The sequence below is a fragment of the Equus przewalskii genome, chromosome 22 (genome assembly GCF_037783145.1).
Source record: "Equus przewalskii isolate Varuska chromosome 22, EquPr2, whole genome shotgun sequence".
Lineage (NCBI taxonomy): Eukaryota > Metazoa > Chordata > Mammalia > Perissodactyla > Equidae > Equus > Equus przewalskii.
The window spans coordinates 31736804-31750014 of record NC_091852.1 but is presented as its reverse complement, the minus strand read 5'-3'; the positions used below and the strand labels follow the sequence as shown (position 1 = coordinate 31750014).

Here is a 13211-nt window from a genome sequence, read left to right as displayed (position 1 = left end):
TTTAAAAATAAAACTCACTTGGTTGTTCAGCAACCAGAAACGTTCCTGAAGTAGGCGTATGTTGTCTGCTGTGTTGATTAGCTCTTTCTTTTCTATGTGTCTGTGTTAACTCCTTCGTGAATAATGCATGGCAGTTTCTGTTACACGATTTCCAGTAAACCCCAGCTGAACAAGGGCAGCTTGACCTCTTTTTCTGATGAAAAGTAGTTTTGATTGTTATCTTTATTTGAAGAGTGGGGGGGATGATTTACTGCTAATTATTATAATTAATTTGGTAATACAGACGCTAACCAGTTTTGTAGTAAGTACATTGTTATTTTTTGTAATCCTGAAATAATCAAAGTTGAGTGAATGAGCTAACAAGTTTTTGTTTAGGTTCTAGGAGTGTGCAGAATGATGCCTTCCTAACATTTGTTCCTGAGGATTCTTAAGATGTTACTGGCTTGTATGATATTGCCACTTGCCTCAATTCTTTGTACCAGGAATATTTGATAATTTGAGAAAGATGAAAACTTGATTGAGGAAGAGGAGTATCATAAATTTGTGTTGGAGCAATTTATTACCCATTTGGAAAAAATGAAAAGAGACCCCTCTCTCACACCACACCCTGAAATAAATTCTGGATGGATTAAAACTGAATCTTAAAGCATTTATGAAATAGAAGAAAAAAATACTAGAAAGCATTTAATTTACTTTGTGCCGTGGAAGGACTTACGAAGCAACATAGAAAACCCAGAAGCACAAAAAATTTGACAACTCTGATTTCATAAAGAATTACATAAACAATCCTTGATTATGTAAAGAATTTAACTTCTGCACGTATATGTATATAACATATACACACTTAAAAGTCAAGTGACAAGCTTGGAAAATACTTGCAGTGTATATTACAAAGACTATTATATTCAGAATATGTCAATGACAACGAGTGAAAACCACCTGATAAAAAGTTGGATGAAGTATATGAAGAGCATTTAGAGAAGGTATACAAATAGTGTGTTCTCGCTAATTGTCCAGGACATGCATAGTAAAATACTAAAATACCAACGAATATATTTTGTATAGATCAAATCGCCAAACTAATCTAGGGTTGGCAAATTGAATTAATAGGTCCTCTCATGTTTTCTTTTGGGAGAGAAAATTAGACCATTTGGCACTATATACCAGCATTTTAAGTTTGCATATCATTTGGCCCACAGCTCTAATTGTATTTCATACTCAACAAATTCTCACTTGTCCACAAAGATGTATACTAAACATAACAGCTGTGGCTGAAAGTTATTAGGCATTTTCTATTAAGTCAGGAGTATTTTTTTCTTTCTTTCTTTCTTTTTTTTTTTTTGGTGAGTAAGATTAGCCCTGAGCTAACATCTGTGCCAAGCCTCCTCCATTTTATGTGGGATGCTGCCACAATGTGGCTTGACAAGCAGCGCTAGGTCTGCACCCAGGATCTGAACCTGTGAACCCCGGGCTGCCGAAGTGCAGAATGCAAACTTAACCACTACGCCACTGGGTCCACCCCAAGTTAGGCATGTTTTTAGTACTTTGTAGTATTAACTCTCTCTGTCCTCCCAACAGTCCTGTAGTACATCCTCTTATTTTTCCCAATTGATAGACAACGAAACCAAGGCACAGAGTATTTAAATAACTTGCCAAAGCTCAAACTGCCTACTAGTAGTGGCGCCAGCATCTGAACCTAGGCAGCCTGGCTCCAGAGTCTACACTCCAGTGCCTTTCATACTTAGGAATATTTTATAGCTATAAGAAGACTGAAGTTGACTTTTATTTACTAACATGGAAACCTCTCTTGTCAAGTAAAAAAATACTTCAAAAAAGCTAGTAAAAACATGCTACTTAGTGTGTAGTTCCGTTTAGGTTTTAAAAATGTGTGTATACATTCATGTGTGCTTGTGTATTTGTACACATGTATTATGTAAAAGCATAAAAAGTCTGATGAATAAACATCCAACTGATGCCACCATTTATTTCTACTAGAGAAAGGACTGGAAGTAGGAACCGTAAGGGAAGACTTTCATATTATAGTCTGTATGCATGCGCAATGTATATCTGATATCTGTATTGCTTGAATCTTTTCTGATGATAGTGTATTCATACACTGCTTTTATACTTTAAAAACATCGATAAAAGAATCAAAGGGAAGATTGATAGATTTATTCAACAGCAGTTGATGGAACAATGCTTGCCTGAAGCACATAAGTGATACAATATATCCATTGTAATTAGATACATGTATTTATGTAGAACTATAAAATTTTAGAGTTTCAGGGAATTTTAGAAATTATCTAATGTAAGGCCAAGAGAGGTTCTGTGATGGTCAGATTGTTAACAGGAGAGCCTGGATTAGAACCTACATTTTATGACACCCCTTTTTAGTATTCCTTCTGTTATATCTTGCAGAAAATTTTTGAAAATTTCCCCTATAATAATATGAATTGTATGGCTTTGTAGTCTTCTCCAAAAATACCTATCAAAATAATTTTCTCTTGGAGGTTCTTGTGAATCTAAATTAATGTCGTATTCCTTATGCTCTTGATCTTATAATAGGAACTTCAGACTGATTAGAAGTGAACCACTCTTTTTTTTTCTTTCTTTTTTGTTTTGGTGAGGAATATTGCCCTGAGCTAACATCAGTTGCCAATCTCCCTCTTTTTGCTTGAGGAAGATTGTCACTGGATTGACTTCTGTGCCAGTCTTCCTTTATTTTGTATGTGGGATGCCACCACAGCATGGCTTGATGAGTGGTGTGTAGGTCCATGCCTGGGAGCCTAACCTGCAAACCACAGGCTGCCCAAGTAGAGTGCACGAACTTAACTGCTAGGCCACCAGGCTGGCCCCAGAAATGAACTACTCTTTTAATGAGGTTTGGAAGTATAAGTTATTTGCTTTCCTATGTAGACTGAACTCTGAATAATTTTATTTGTGAGTAGAAAATAATACTATATCTAAATGATTTTATGTACGTATATCATACGAGTGTAACAGTAGAATATGTGATGTGTGATTTTCAGGAAACGTATTCAAAAGCATTTATGAGAAGATATGCAGAATATAAGCTATGTGAAGAATTTTTATGTTTGCCAATGCTTTGAGCAATGAATAATTATTTTCCATTAAGTAGTTGTCAATTAAGATCTTATAAAATACACTGATGTAATTCTGGCCATAACTTTTTGGGTTTTGTTCTTTACTTCTCAGGATGTTACTGAAAACTCTTCAGATCCAGTACTTGATCTCCATATGTCCTTGGAGGAACTTTATGCCCAGAATCTTCTGCAAAGACAGGATGAGAGTCCACCTTCAGTGGACTTGAGCATGGGACCTGCTTCTGGCTTTACCATAAATGATTATACACCTGCAAATGCTGTTGAACAACAATACGAATGTGAAAACACCGGAGCATGGACTGACTCTCACCTACCAAATGAAGTTATATCAAGCGCAGAACTCACTTCCGTGCTACCTGACGCAACTGGGAAGGTACCATTTTAAAGATATCATCTGTGTGTTGTGATGATGTAGGGGACAGTGGAGGGTTAGAATATTCTGGCTAATCTCCCGGTTTGGAGTAAGTGCTCTTCTGACGCTGAGATTTCCAGAAGGCAACCTTTGAACTTGTTTGGTTATAGGTTCTTGCTGAATAAAGCACAACCAATTGGAGATTATTGGTGACACTGATTTCATACTCCAAAGTCTAGTTTTCCTTTCTGTGTGACTTATTTTTATTTTCTGTCAGGGCTCCGAGTTCTTAATTCACCAGAGCTCCCTGGGTTCTACTGCCGAGTGTGTCATGCTCCAAAATATATCTGAAGAATCTTTTGAGAGGACTATTACTATAACAAAAGGCAATTCTAGCCTGGGTAAGTGCCTTGTTTTCCACATATGCTTTTCCTCCCAAGCACCTTGCCAAGAGGAAGTATTGAACCTAATTTCAGTATTTTTGGCTGTAGATAAGAAGATAGATATTATAAGTTTTCCTGTAGTTTTTATGGTTTCTCTTTTTATGTACTCTGTTTTTTCTGAAGTGGTTAACAGGTTTGTTTACTTCAGCCTAGCTTAAATCCCTCACTCTCTTAATTATTTAAAAGTATTCACAAGCCTCATTTACATTCAAGTAAAAGATATACGAATTGTTTGTGTATGAAACAGCAAATCAGAAAAGGAATTCTTAGAAAATGAAATGTCAGCAATTTGGAATTCTAAATTCTTTGGAAAAGCAAATTATTAGTTTCTTTGAATGTTACCAGTTATGCATAAGTCAGTTTGTATTTAATTTCTTTCATTCACTGAAATAGACTAAAAAGACCAGCCAGGTGTGCCACTACCAAAATATAACTGCGCGTTATTCAGTAGTCCTTCCCAGGTGGTGGAATTTTTGTGTCCTCTCTTACCCATAAAGGGTTGCCGCTGGTTAATAATCGCAAATCCTTCTGAATTGGGCAAAGACTTCCTGTAGAAATAAAAGCCTGATTACAATGGCTAAAATTATTTCAAGGCAGAGCATATTTGTTCTTTTGAGTTCAGCAGTGACATGACTCTGCTCCGTCCTTAGTGCTCGGTGCTGATAAATAGGCTCATCCGTCAGGCTCTGGACGCCTCACTGCAGCCCTAGACTCTTTGGTTAGTGCTCCGTCAGAGATCTTGTTCCTTCTGTGATGTCACCAACCAGTACCGTTCACACTAATGTCGTATGGAGGGTCTTGTTTCCTTGTGAAATTTGAGACTTGGCAGAGGAGTCCAGCAGTGCCTACCTGGGGAGTGGGATGCCAGGCTCTCTCTGCTAGATTTTATTCCATTTGGTGGTGGCTGAGTACTTCCAAAGGAAAGTAAATGGAGAATTATTTCAGAGAATTTCTACTCAGTTGTTACAGTTCTTATATATTACATTTACTAAAATGATATAAAACTTAAGCTGCAGAGCTTTCTATGCATTAATTATGGCAGACATTATAGATATCTAAGCATGTGAGAAATATTTCATCTGCTAATGCAGTGTTTCTGAGGGCACGTTGCTTACAATAGTAGTTCTGTGAGATGTTAATAGGAATTATACACGGGTTCCAGGTTTAAAAGCGTGGAATGTGGTGAAGTTGGGGAGATAGGTTTCTATTCACACTACTCAGTAACTGATACTCAAATGTGCATTGTGGATCTCTAAGAAGAGGTTATAGAATGCAGCATTTCCCATGTTTAATTGGCCATATAACCTATTTTTTTTTACCAACTCATAAGACATTTTGCAAAGCCCATATCAGAAACCCTATTCCAGTGTATTTATTTACTCAACTATCAAATATTTATTATTTTCTATATTTTAGCCACTATGCATAGACACTATGATATATTTGTTTTCCTCAAGGAGCATCGGTTTAAGAGAGTAAGCTAATGGACATGTAAAATCCTAAATGCGTTAAAATCTTATACGTGCTGTGATAGACACTCGTGCAGAGAACATTGAAGGCTTAAAAGAGGAAATAGCTGATCCCTGTTTGGAGAGTGGAGGAGTTTAGGGATGTTTGATTTAGTTCTTGAAAGAGGAGATTTTTTTCCACCTCGTTGAGGAATTGGGAGAAGTTGGAAGGTGCTGGAGCTAAGGCCGAGGAATGTGAAACATCACTGAGCTTTGTTTGGTATGGATGAACTGTGATGTGATGGCGGCAAAGAGCTGAAGCTGAAGGAATGCTAGGTGCGAGACGGCTGCTGGACAGGTCACGTGTGGGACACAGGTCTTCCGTCGCAACAGCCTCCTGCCTTAAGCTCCTGCGGGCGCCAGGAGCTAGGGGCAGGAGAGTGAGACGGTGGGATTTGTGTTTTGAGGTCACTCTGCCACAGGTTGGTGAGTTAGCTTGGAAGCAGTTGGGAGGCTCTTATAAAAGCCGTGGTCTGAGTGTATCTGCTTTTATGAGCTGACCCTTCGGATGGCTCACCTTTTTTTAGTTTGCTGAGAGAACGTTGAATTTTGTCAAATCCTCATCTACTGAGACAATCATATGGGTTTTTTGTTTATTCTGTTAATATGTCGGGATACATCAGTATTTTTAGTGTAGTACAAGATGCGTAACATAAAATTCACCATTTTAACCTTTTTTTTTTTTTTGCTGAAGAAGATTCACTCTGAGCTAACATCTGTACCAGTTTTGCTCTATTTTATATGTGGGTCGCTGCCACGGCATGGCTACCAATGAGTCAGGTGTAGGTCAGTGCCCGGGAACTGAACCTGGGCTGCCAAAGCAGAGCACTGTGAACTTCACCACTAGGCCATGGGGCTGGTCCCTATTTTAACTATTTTTAAGTGTACATTTCTGTGGCATTTTAACCATTTTTAAGTGTACATTTCTGTAGCATTAAGTACATTCACATTGTTGTGCAAACATCACCACCATTCATCTCCAGAACTTTTTCATCTTCCTCAAGTCAAACTCTGTACCCATTAAACACTAACTCCCCACTCCTCCCTTCCCCGAGCTCCTGGCAACTGCACCATTCTACTCTCAGTCTCTGGAAGTTTTGATAATTATAGGTACATGACTCATGTAAGTGGAATCATATGATATTTGTCCCTTTGTGACTGGCTTATTTCACATAGCATAGTATCTTCAAGGTTCATATGTGTTGTACCATGTGTCAGAATGTCCTTCCTTATTCAGGCTGAATACTGTCCCATTGTGTGTGTATATATAGTACACACAGTGTACTATACGTATACTTAGTTTTGTATATGTGTATGTATATACCAGATTTTGTTTATCCATTCATCCATTGTTGGACACTTGGGTTGCTTCCACTTTAGCTTTTAAGTTTTGATTTTAAAAATGTACTAAGATGATTAAGCTCTTGGGGAAAAAACAGGGAAAGGTGAAGTCTCCTTACTTTCTATAATATCAGAAAATCCTTTGAAACCTCAACAGCTTAATTTTAAAATTAAAGTATAAAAGAGCTTTTTCATTTGATTTGTGAGACTAAACTACTTACTTATAAGTGTGAAATCATAGCACCTTTAGTTTACCAACCAAATTATAATATAAAAGTATAAGTAACTTTTAGTTTTACTTTTCTGCTTCATTTCCATTATTTGAATTAATTTACATACCCCAAAATGTTTACAGGGCTTTGTCCCTGGCTGTTTGATTTCCTGGGACCGAGTGAGGTTTCTCCAGCATTTTGGAGTTCAAATGCTGTATGCCAAAGCAAGAACATTTCTCTGTCATCTCATTTGACAGGCGATGTTTCATATTCTGATTTCTACAGCACTTAGAGTAAGTAAATGTAAAAGAAGAATGAAAAAGGCCTATTCTAAAAATCTGTGTAAAACATTAAAATAATTAAAGCATTCATTTAGACTTTTAAAAAATTTTTTTGTCAGGTCATATTCATTTATAACAACACCTAAATTTCAGATGTATGTCCTTATACGTTTACCTGTGTACAGACTGCATTTTGTTCACCACCCACCGTCTGGTTGCAATCCATCTTCATTTAAGCTTTTTATGTAGGAAGGTGTTGCCTTTACAACTTTAGGTAACAAAAGGTGTGATAAGATTTTAGAAAGTCTAAACAGAGGCTGGCTTTGTGCTGACAGGAGAGTAAGTTATGAAACGGTCTATCACTGGACATATTTTGTTAGATTCATAGTCTTTCCTTAGTCAACTATGTGAGAGTGTTTGCAGTTTTCGCTTTCTGGAGAAGTTGTTTCTTTTTCTAGTGATAACTAGAAGAAATTATTAATAAATGATAAGTTTCTGTAAAACCTGTCATAATCCATTTGCTTTGATTTCATGAATCACTTGGTTTTTCTTTAACTTTGTTAAATTTAGGGGGGAAATGTCATATGCAGATGCACACGTATATGTACACTTGCATATAGTGACCTTTGAAAATTTAATCTTGCTGATTTTTGATAGGTCTTCTGTGGTCCATTGGCTAATTATGTTATATCAGGACTTGAAGGTAAACAGGTAAGAAGGAAAGGAGGGTGTTATCCTCTCTTCATGGATGAGGTGCAGAGACGTAGACAGACTCAGGAATTTCTCTGAAAGTGCTCAGCCCTTGGGAGGGGGAAGCAAGACTCAGACCTCAGTCTGCCTCCGGTTTTCACATACCACACAATACAGTAAAGTGCTCGAGTTGTCCAGGTCTGCGTTAAGATTGCTGTAATAACAAGCTTCATTTTGAAGCTGAATTAAGGTTTGCATAGAGGCTTTAGAGAACTGTGGATCTTTGGATTGGGATTGAGATGCCTTTTTAATATATTCTTTGAGTTTCCTTTGTACTTTGTTGAGCACTTTGTGTCAGGCACTTTCAAAGGTACTCTATGTTTTTCTCACGTAATTCTTTAAACAGCCCTAAAAGTGAGCATTGTCCCCATTTTACAGAAGGGTAAAATGAGGCACTCTGAGAGGTTAAGTTAGTTACCCAAAGCCACACTGATTAGAAGTGGTGGAACCCACATTCGGGACCAGTTCTCTGGTTCTACAGTGCATAGTTTGGGCTACTCTCTTATCCTTCTTCTGGGAAAAAATTGAGAGATCGTACAAGTTACAACCAAAATCCTAGTTAGTGGATATGGTTTGTATGGTCGACATGACCTGACAGCCTTCAGAGCTAATAGAGTCTGGAGTTAAATATGCCATTAAAAAATGAATTCAGAGGTTCTATCGACCATAGCTCATGATGACTTGTCCCTTGTCTGTGGCTGACTGTATTGTAGAATGCAGGGTGCTAATAAGAACAGATGATGGTATTCCCAGTATGGACCACTGAGTCAAATTTTGTTTTGTAGTCATCCGTGTCAATTTTACCATAGTACAGTTGTTTGGTGGGTCTTGGTGGGAAGGGTGGCAGCATCGGGGCAAACTAGAGCCAGCTTCTTTGCTCATAAGAAACCCACCTTGGATGAAATAGTGTCTAAATTTGTTTGTTGATTTATAGTAAGCAGAGGTAGTTCTTTAATAACAATACATTTAAGAATCATTAGTATGAGTCTAAGCAGAATATTTCAAATACATTTGATAATGATTCATTTCTATCAGAAAATGTTAGCTAGTGCCCGGATGAGCCATATCCAGACATGAAATATCAGGCTGGAGACATATTGTAGTCAGGATCATTCTGAGGAAGACTGGCCCTGAGCTAACATCCATGCCCATCTTCCTCTACTTTATATGTGGGACGCCTGCCACAGCATGGCTTGACAAGCGGTGCGTAGGTCTCCACCCGGGCTCCAGACCAGCGAACCCCAGGCCGGCAAAGCAGAATGTGTGAACTTAACCACTGCACCACCAGGCTGGCCCCTCTTGGTCAGGATCATTCTTAAAAAAATATTTGAAATATCATGTCTAATTCAGTAAAGTTAGAATTCATATTTAGAAAGAAAGTCTTTCCATCTTAAAATATATAAAAACCTGGAATTTGTGATTTCTCTCAAAGAAGGTTTTTATAAATATCCTTATGGCTTTATATCTCTCCTTATTTAATTACATAATCTTGTTTTGGAAGGAATTTTCAGCACTTGGTTTTAAGTGAACTTACATTATTTTATGTATGTTTTGAGCATAATTTCAGAAAGTTTTATACATTGGAGTAATAGAACGAGGGTAGAATGAGAGGGGTTCAGAGAGGGTTTGTTGAGAAGGCCTTTCCGAGGAAGTGATATTGAAGAGTGGAAAGGAGTTAGCTGTGTGAGAACTTCAGAAAGAGGATGTTAGGCAGGGACTCCGAAATGGGGCGAGGCTAGGTGTATTTCTGAAAGAAGTCCTCGTGGCTGGAGCACAAGGATACGTGGAGGACATGGCACAAAGGAAGGGTGCATGTTGTGAGGGCCTGGCCACCAGTGCCCTGTGGACTGTGCCAAATAGGTGTGTTGTATGTTAGCATAAGGGGAAGCTATTAAAGCCTTGTTAACAAGGGAGCGATGTGATTTGTCTTTTTTAAATGGTTGCTCTGTAGTGAGAAGAATGCATTAGAGGGGATAACACTGGAGACCACCTAGGAGGCTGTTTGAAAAAGTCATGCAAGAGAAGATGCTGGCTTGGTCTAGGGTTATCATGGAAATGGAGAAAGGGCTAATGGAGTCAAGATAAATTTTGGAGATAGAAATGACAGGACTTGGTGGTAGATTAAATATAAGAGGTGAGAGAGAGGTAGGGATCAAGAACAACGTCAACATTTCTCCTTTGAGTTGTGGAGAGTAGTATGGTGGTACCACTTCCCAAAAGGGGAAGATAAATGGAGAAATAAGGAGAGGTAGAAACTTGGAAATGCAATTTTATATGTACTGAGGTTGCATTTCCTATTTGTCATCCAAGGAATACATCAAGAAAGCAAGTGAATTTCCAAATCTTGAGCTCATAGAAGTTCAGATTTGGAGATAAAATATAGGAATACTTCAACAGATTACTGTACATTCAGACACTGTGATAGGCACAGAGGCTGAGACTTCAACACAAGCTCCTTGATGTTAGGAATCCTGTTATGTTTTTCTATCTCAAACAACTGGCATATTACTTGGCACATGTCAGCATATAGTAAATATAGACAGAATGGCCCAGTGATCTGGAAATAAGGTAATAGCACAGAGTTTCTTAATTTATACAACTCATTTTCCATTTGTAGTCTGCAGTTTATTCTCTTATAAGAGGTGAGCTGCTATTGTAAAATTGATTTGATACTGTCAAAATTTTCTCTCTGGGAGAGCTTTCTATTTAAGGGGCAGCACATCAAATAGCCTTAGTTACATTCACCCCATAGAGTAGACCTGTTTCATCTCTAATGTATTCAACATGGAGTGTCTTTATCTAGATGCAATTGTACAAACATTTCAAAACTTACTTAAAAAATATTTTTTGTGAGAAACTAGCTTTTTCTGCTTTTTTTTGGCTAAAAATGTTACTCGTGTTCTTTTATCTATGAATCCATGAGCATTATTAAATTGAAATTAAAATTAATTTGAAAGCCACATGTTTCATACGTGTCTGTGTTTCTCCTTTACCATAGGGATGACAGTAAGTGCTAATAAAGATGGCTTGGGGATGATTGTTCGAAGCATCATTCACGGAGGTGCCATTAGTCGAGATGGCCGGATTGCCGTTGGGGACTGCATCTTATCTATTAATGAAGAGTCTACTATCAGCTTAACCAATGCCCAGGCGCGAGCCATGTTAAGAAGACATTCTCTCATTGGGCCTGACATAAAGTAAGTATCATTTGGACCCCAGTTTGGCTTGGGAAATTCAGGACTTTCAATTCATTAATGAGAACTTTTTTTTCAGTATATACTTCTGTTTGATATACAAAAGTTATCAAAAAATTTATTTAATATAAATCACTTAAGAATTTGACTATTCTTGAATAGTTCTTGATTGTCAATAGTCTCTTTGAGATGATAGCATTGTTGAAATATTTGAAAACAATGTTGCTTTCTGTTTTTAATTTTACTTCTCCAGTGATTTCTGCAAAAACTTAGATGTGAGAGATATGAGACATCTCTCACAGAGCAGGGGGGACCACTGTTAGGATCTTACAAAGAAGTTTGGATTGGCCTGAAAATAAGGAATCGTGCAGTGCTTAATTGAGTAGTATGAACCCTAGGACTAAGCCAGTTCTTTAAGGGCCAGGCGTGGAAAAGACCATATAGAACAGTGCCAGTATGACATAATTTACCCTTTGTTAAACTGCCTCATGATCTAAGAGAATTCACCAATATGTTGATATAGTCTGATCGTAGGTCACGTAGGATATTTTCTTGGGAAGTACTTAAAATGTCCCATAATCCCATAATGTGCTAAAAGCACGTCATGTACATGGTTTGGTTTTTAAGTCACTAAACATTTCTTGAGCCAACGTAAAAATCAGTTCACGACTTTATTGTCGCACCTCATCAATGTAATAGCTTGGCTTTTTTCTGTAGCATTAATCATTGAATATTTGTATTTAATGTATGAGGGATAAAATAGTAAAATACGAGCTCAGGGAAAGATTGTTTACCTTAAATCGATTTAATGATTACTGGTATGGGAGATTTTTTCATATTAATGTTACTTTACTGACTGCATTCTGTATTATTCTTTTGCAAAGTATATATTACTAGAGCTTAGGTAAGAAAAACTATTTACGATCTGTTTTTCATTCCACCATCAATAAAAAGCAGAAAAATACCATTTAGAGTGGATTCTGCTGATTTATGAAAAAGAAGTATTATTTTTAGGCAGAATTTCACTAATGGGCTTTCATATTTTTGCATGACTTCTTGACTTTCATTTTATAATGGAACAGATCATGTGACAGTTCCTTAATTATCTTATTAATAATGTTAGTACAAGTGAATATCATTAAAAATGTCAGTGCATCTACACTAAGAAAAAGGAGAAACTCAAAGTGCTTTTCTCATTACTCCTTTTGTGTCCATTCCTTTTGCTTAAAAGATGAATGGTATAGATCCACATGGAGACTATTTGTTGCAAGGTTTTCAGCTTACGTAGTTCAGATGTAGTATAAAACGCAGATGGCCTAGTAACTGATCATTTGATTTCTTGTGTGATAATGCTATGTTATGCTGTGAGTGCTGATACAGGTCCCCTGCCCATTTGTAGTCACTTTGAGCCCCAGAATCGGTGCTTGGTTCTGGCCTTACCCCTCAGTTCTCGTGTCCTCCAGAACTTAAAAAGTGGATAAAAAATAAGACCACTGTGACACTGACTTATCGTAAGTCATATTATCTAGCTAACTATAGAAAAGTTGTCAGGTACGTTTTCAAGCTCCCAAAGTCTTTTTTCTCCTTTTCTAGTTTCTGTTGTTGTTGCGTTCTGTTTTGTTCTGGTTTTTTGTTCGTTCATTTTCCCACGCTCTGATTCAGCACCAGTATTTACCCATTCATGCAGATAGTGGCTTTATTGTGACCTTGAAAGGATATCGAGAGAACTAGCTTCATAAATAATTGCTTTAGGATCCCGTGAAGCGAAATGTGCTGTAGTATCTTATATTAAAAAAAGAAAATAAGGAAAATCCCATAACCTTCCCTCCCCGGAAATCACAGTCACTCAGTCAATCCATCTCTTTCTCACATGCTCACATACGTGTGCACGTGCACACATACTCTCAAATATACCCATGAAACACAGTGATTTCTTCTCAAGTGTCCTACTGAAACTGTGATTCAGATGGTTATAGTTTGACTCATTGGGTAAACGGTAGAAAGA

The 13211-nt window shown here is 37.5% G+C and overlaps 1 protein-coding gene across 16 annotated transcripts in view; it reads left to right on the top strand.

Annotated features, from left to right (window-relative positions):
- The window catches only part of MPDZ (multiple PDZ domain crumbs cell polarity complex component), a 155049-nt gene that overhangs the window by 85556 nt on the left and 56282 nt on the right, over positions 1–13211 (top strand). For all 16 annotated transcript variants that reach the window (XM_070590163.1, XM_070590161.1, XM_070590157.1 and 13 more), the window contains 3 exons: positions 3217–3498; positions 3755–3878; positions 11011–11209. In XM_070590163.1, coding sequence (XP_070446264.1) covers positions 3217–3498; positions 3755–3878; positions 11011–11209 — 605 coding nt within the window. The remainder of the gene's footprint in view (positions 1–3216; positions 3499–3754; positions 3879–11010; positions 11210–13211) is intronic.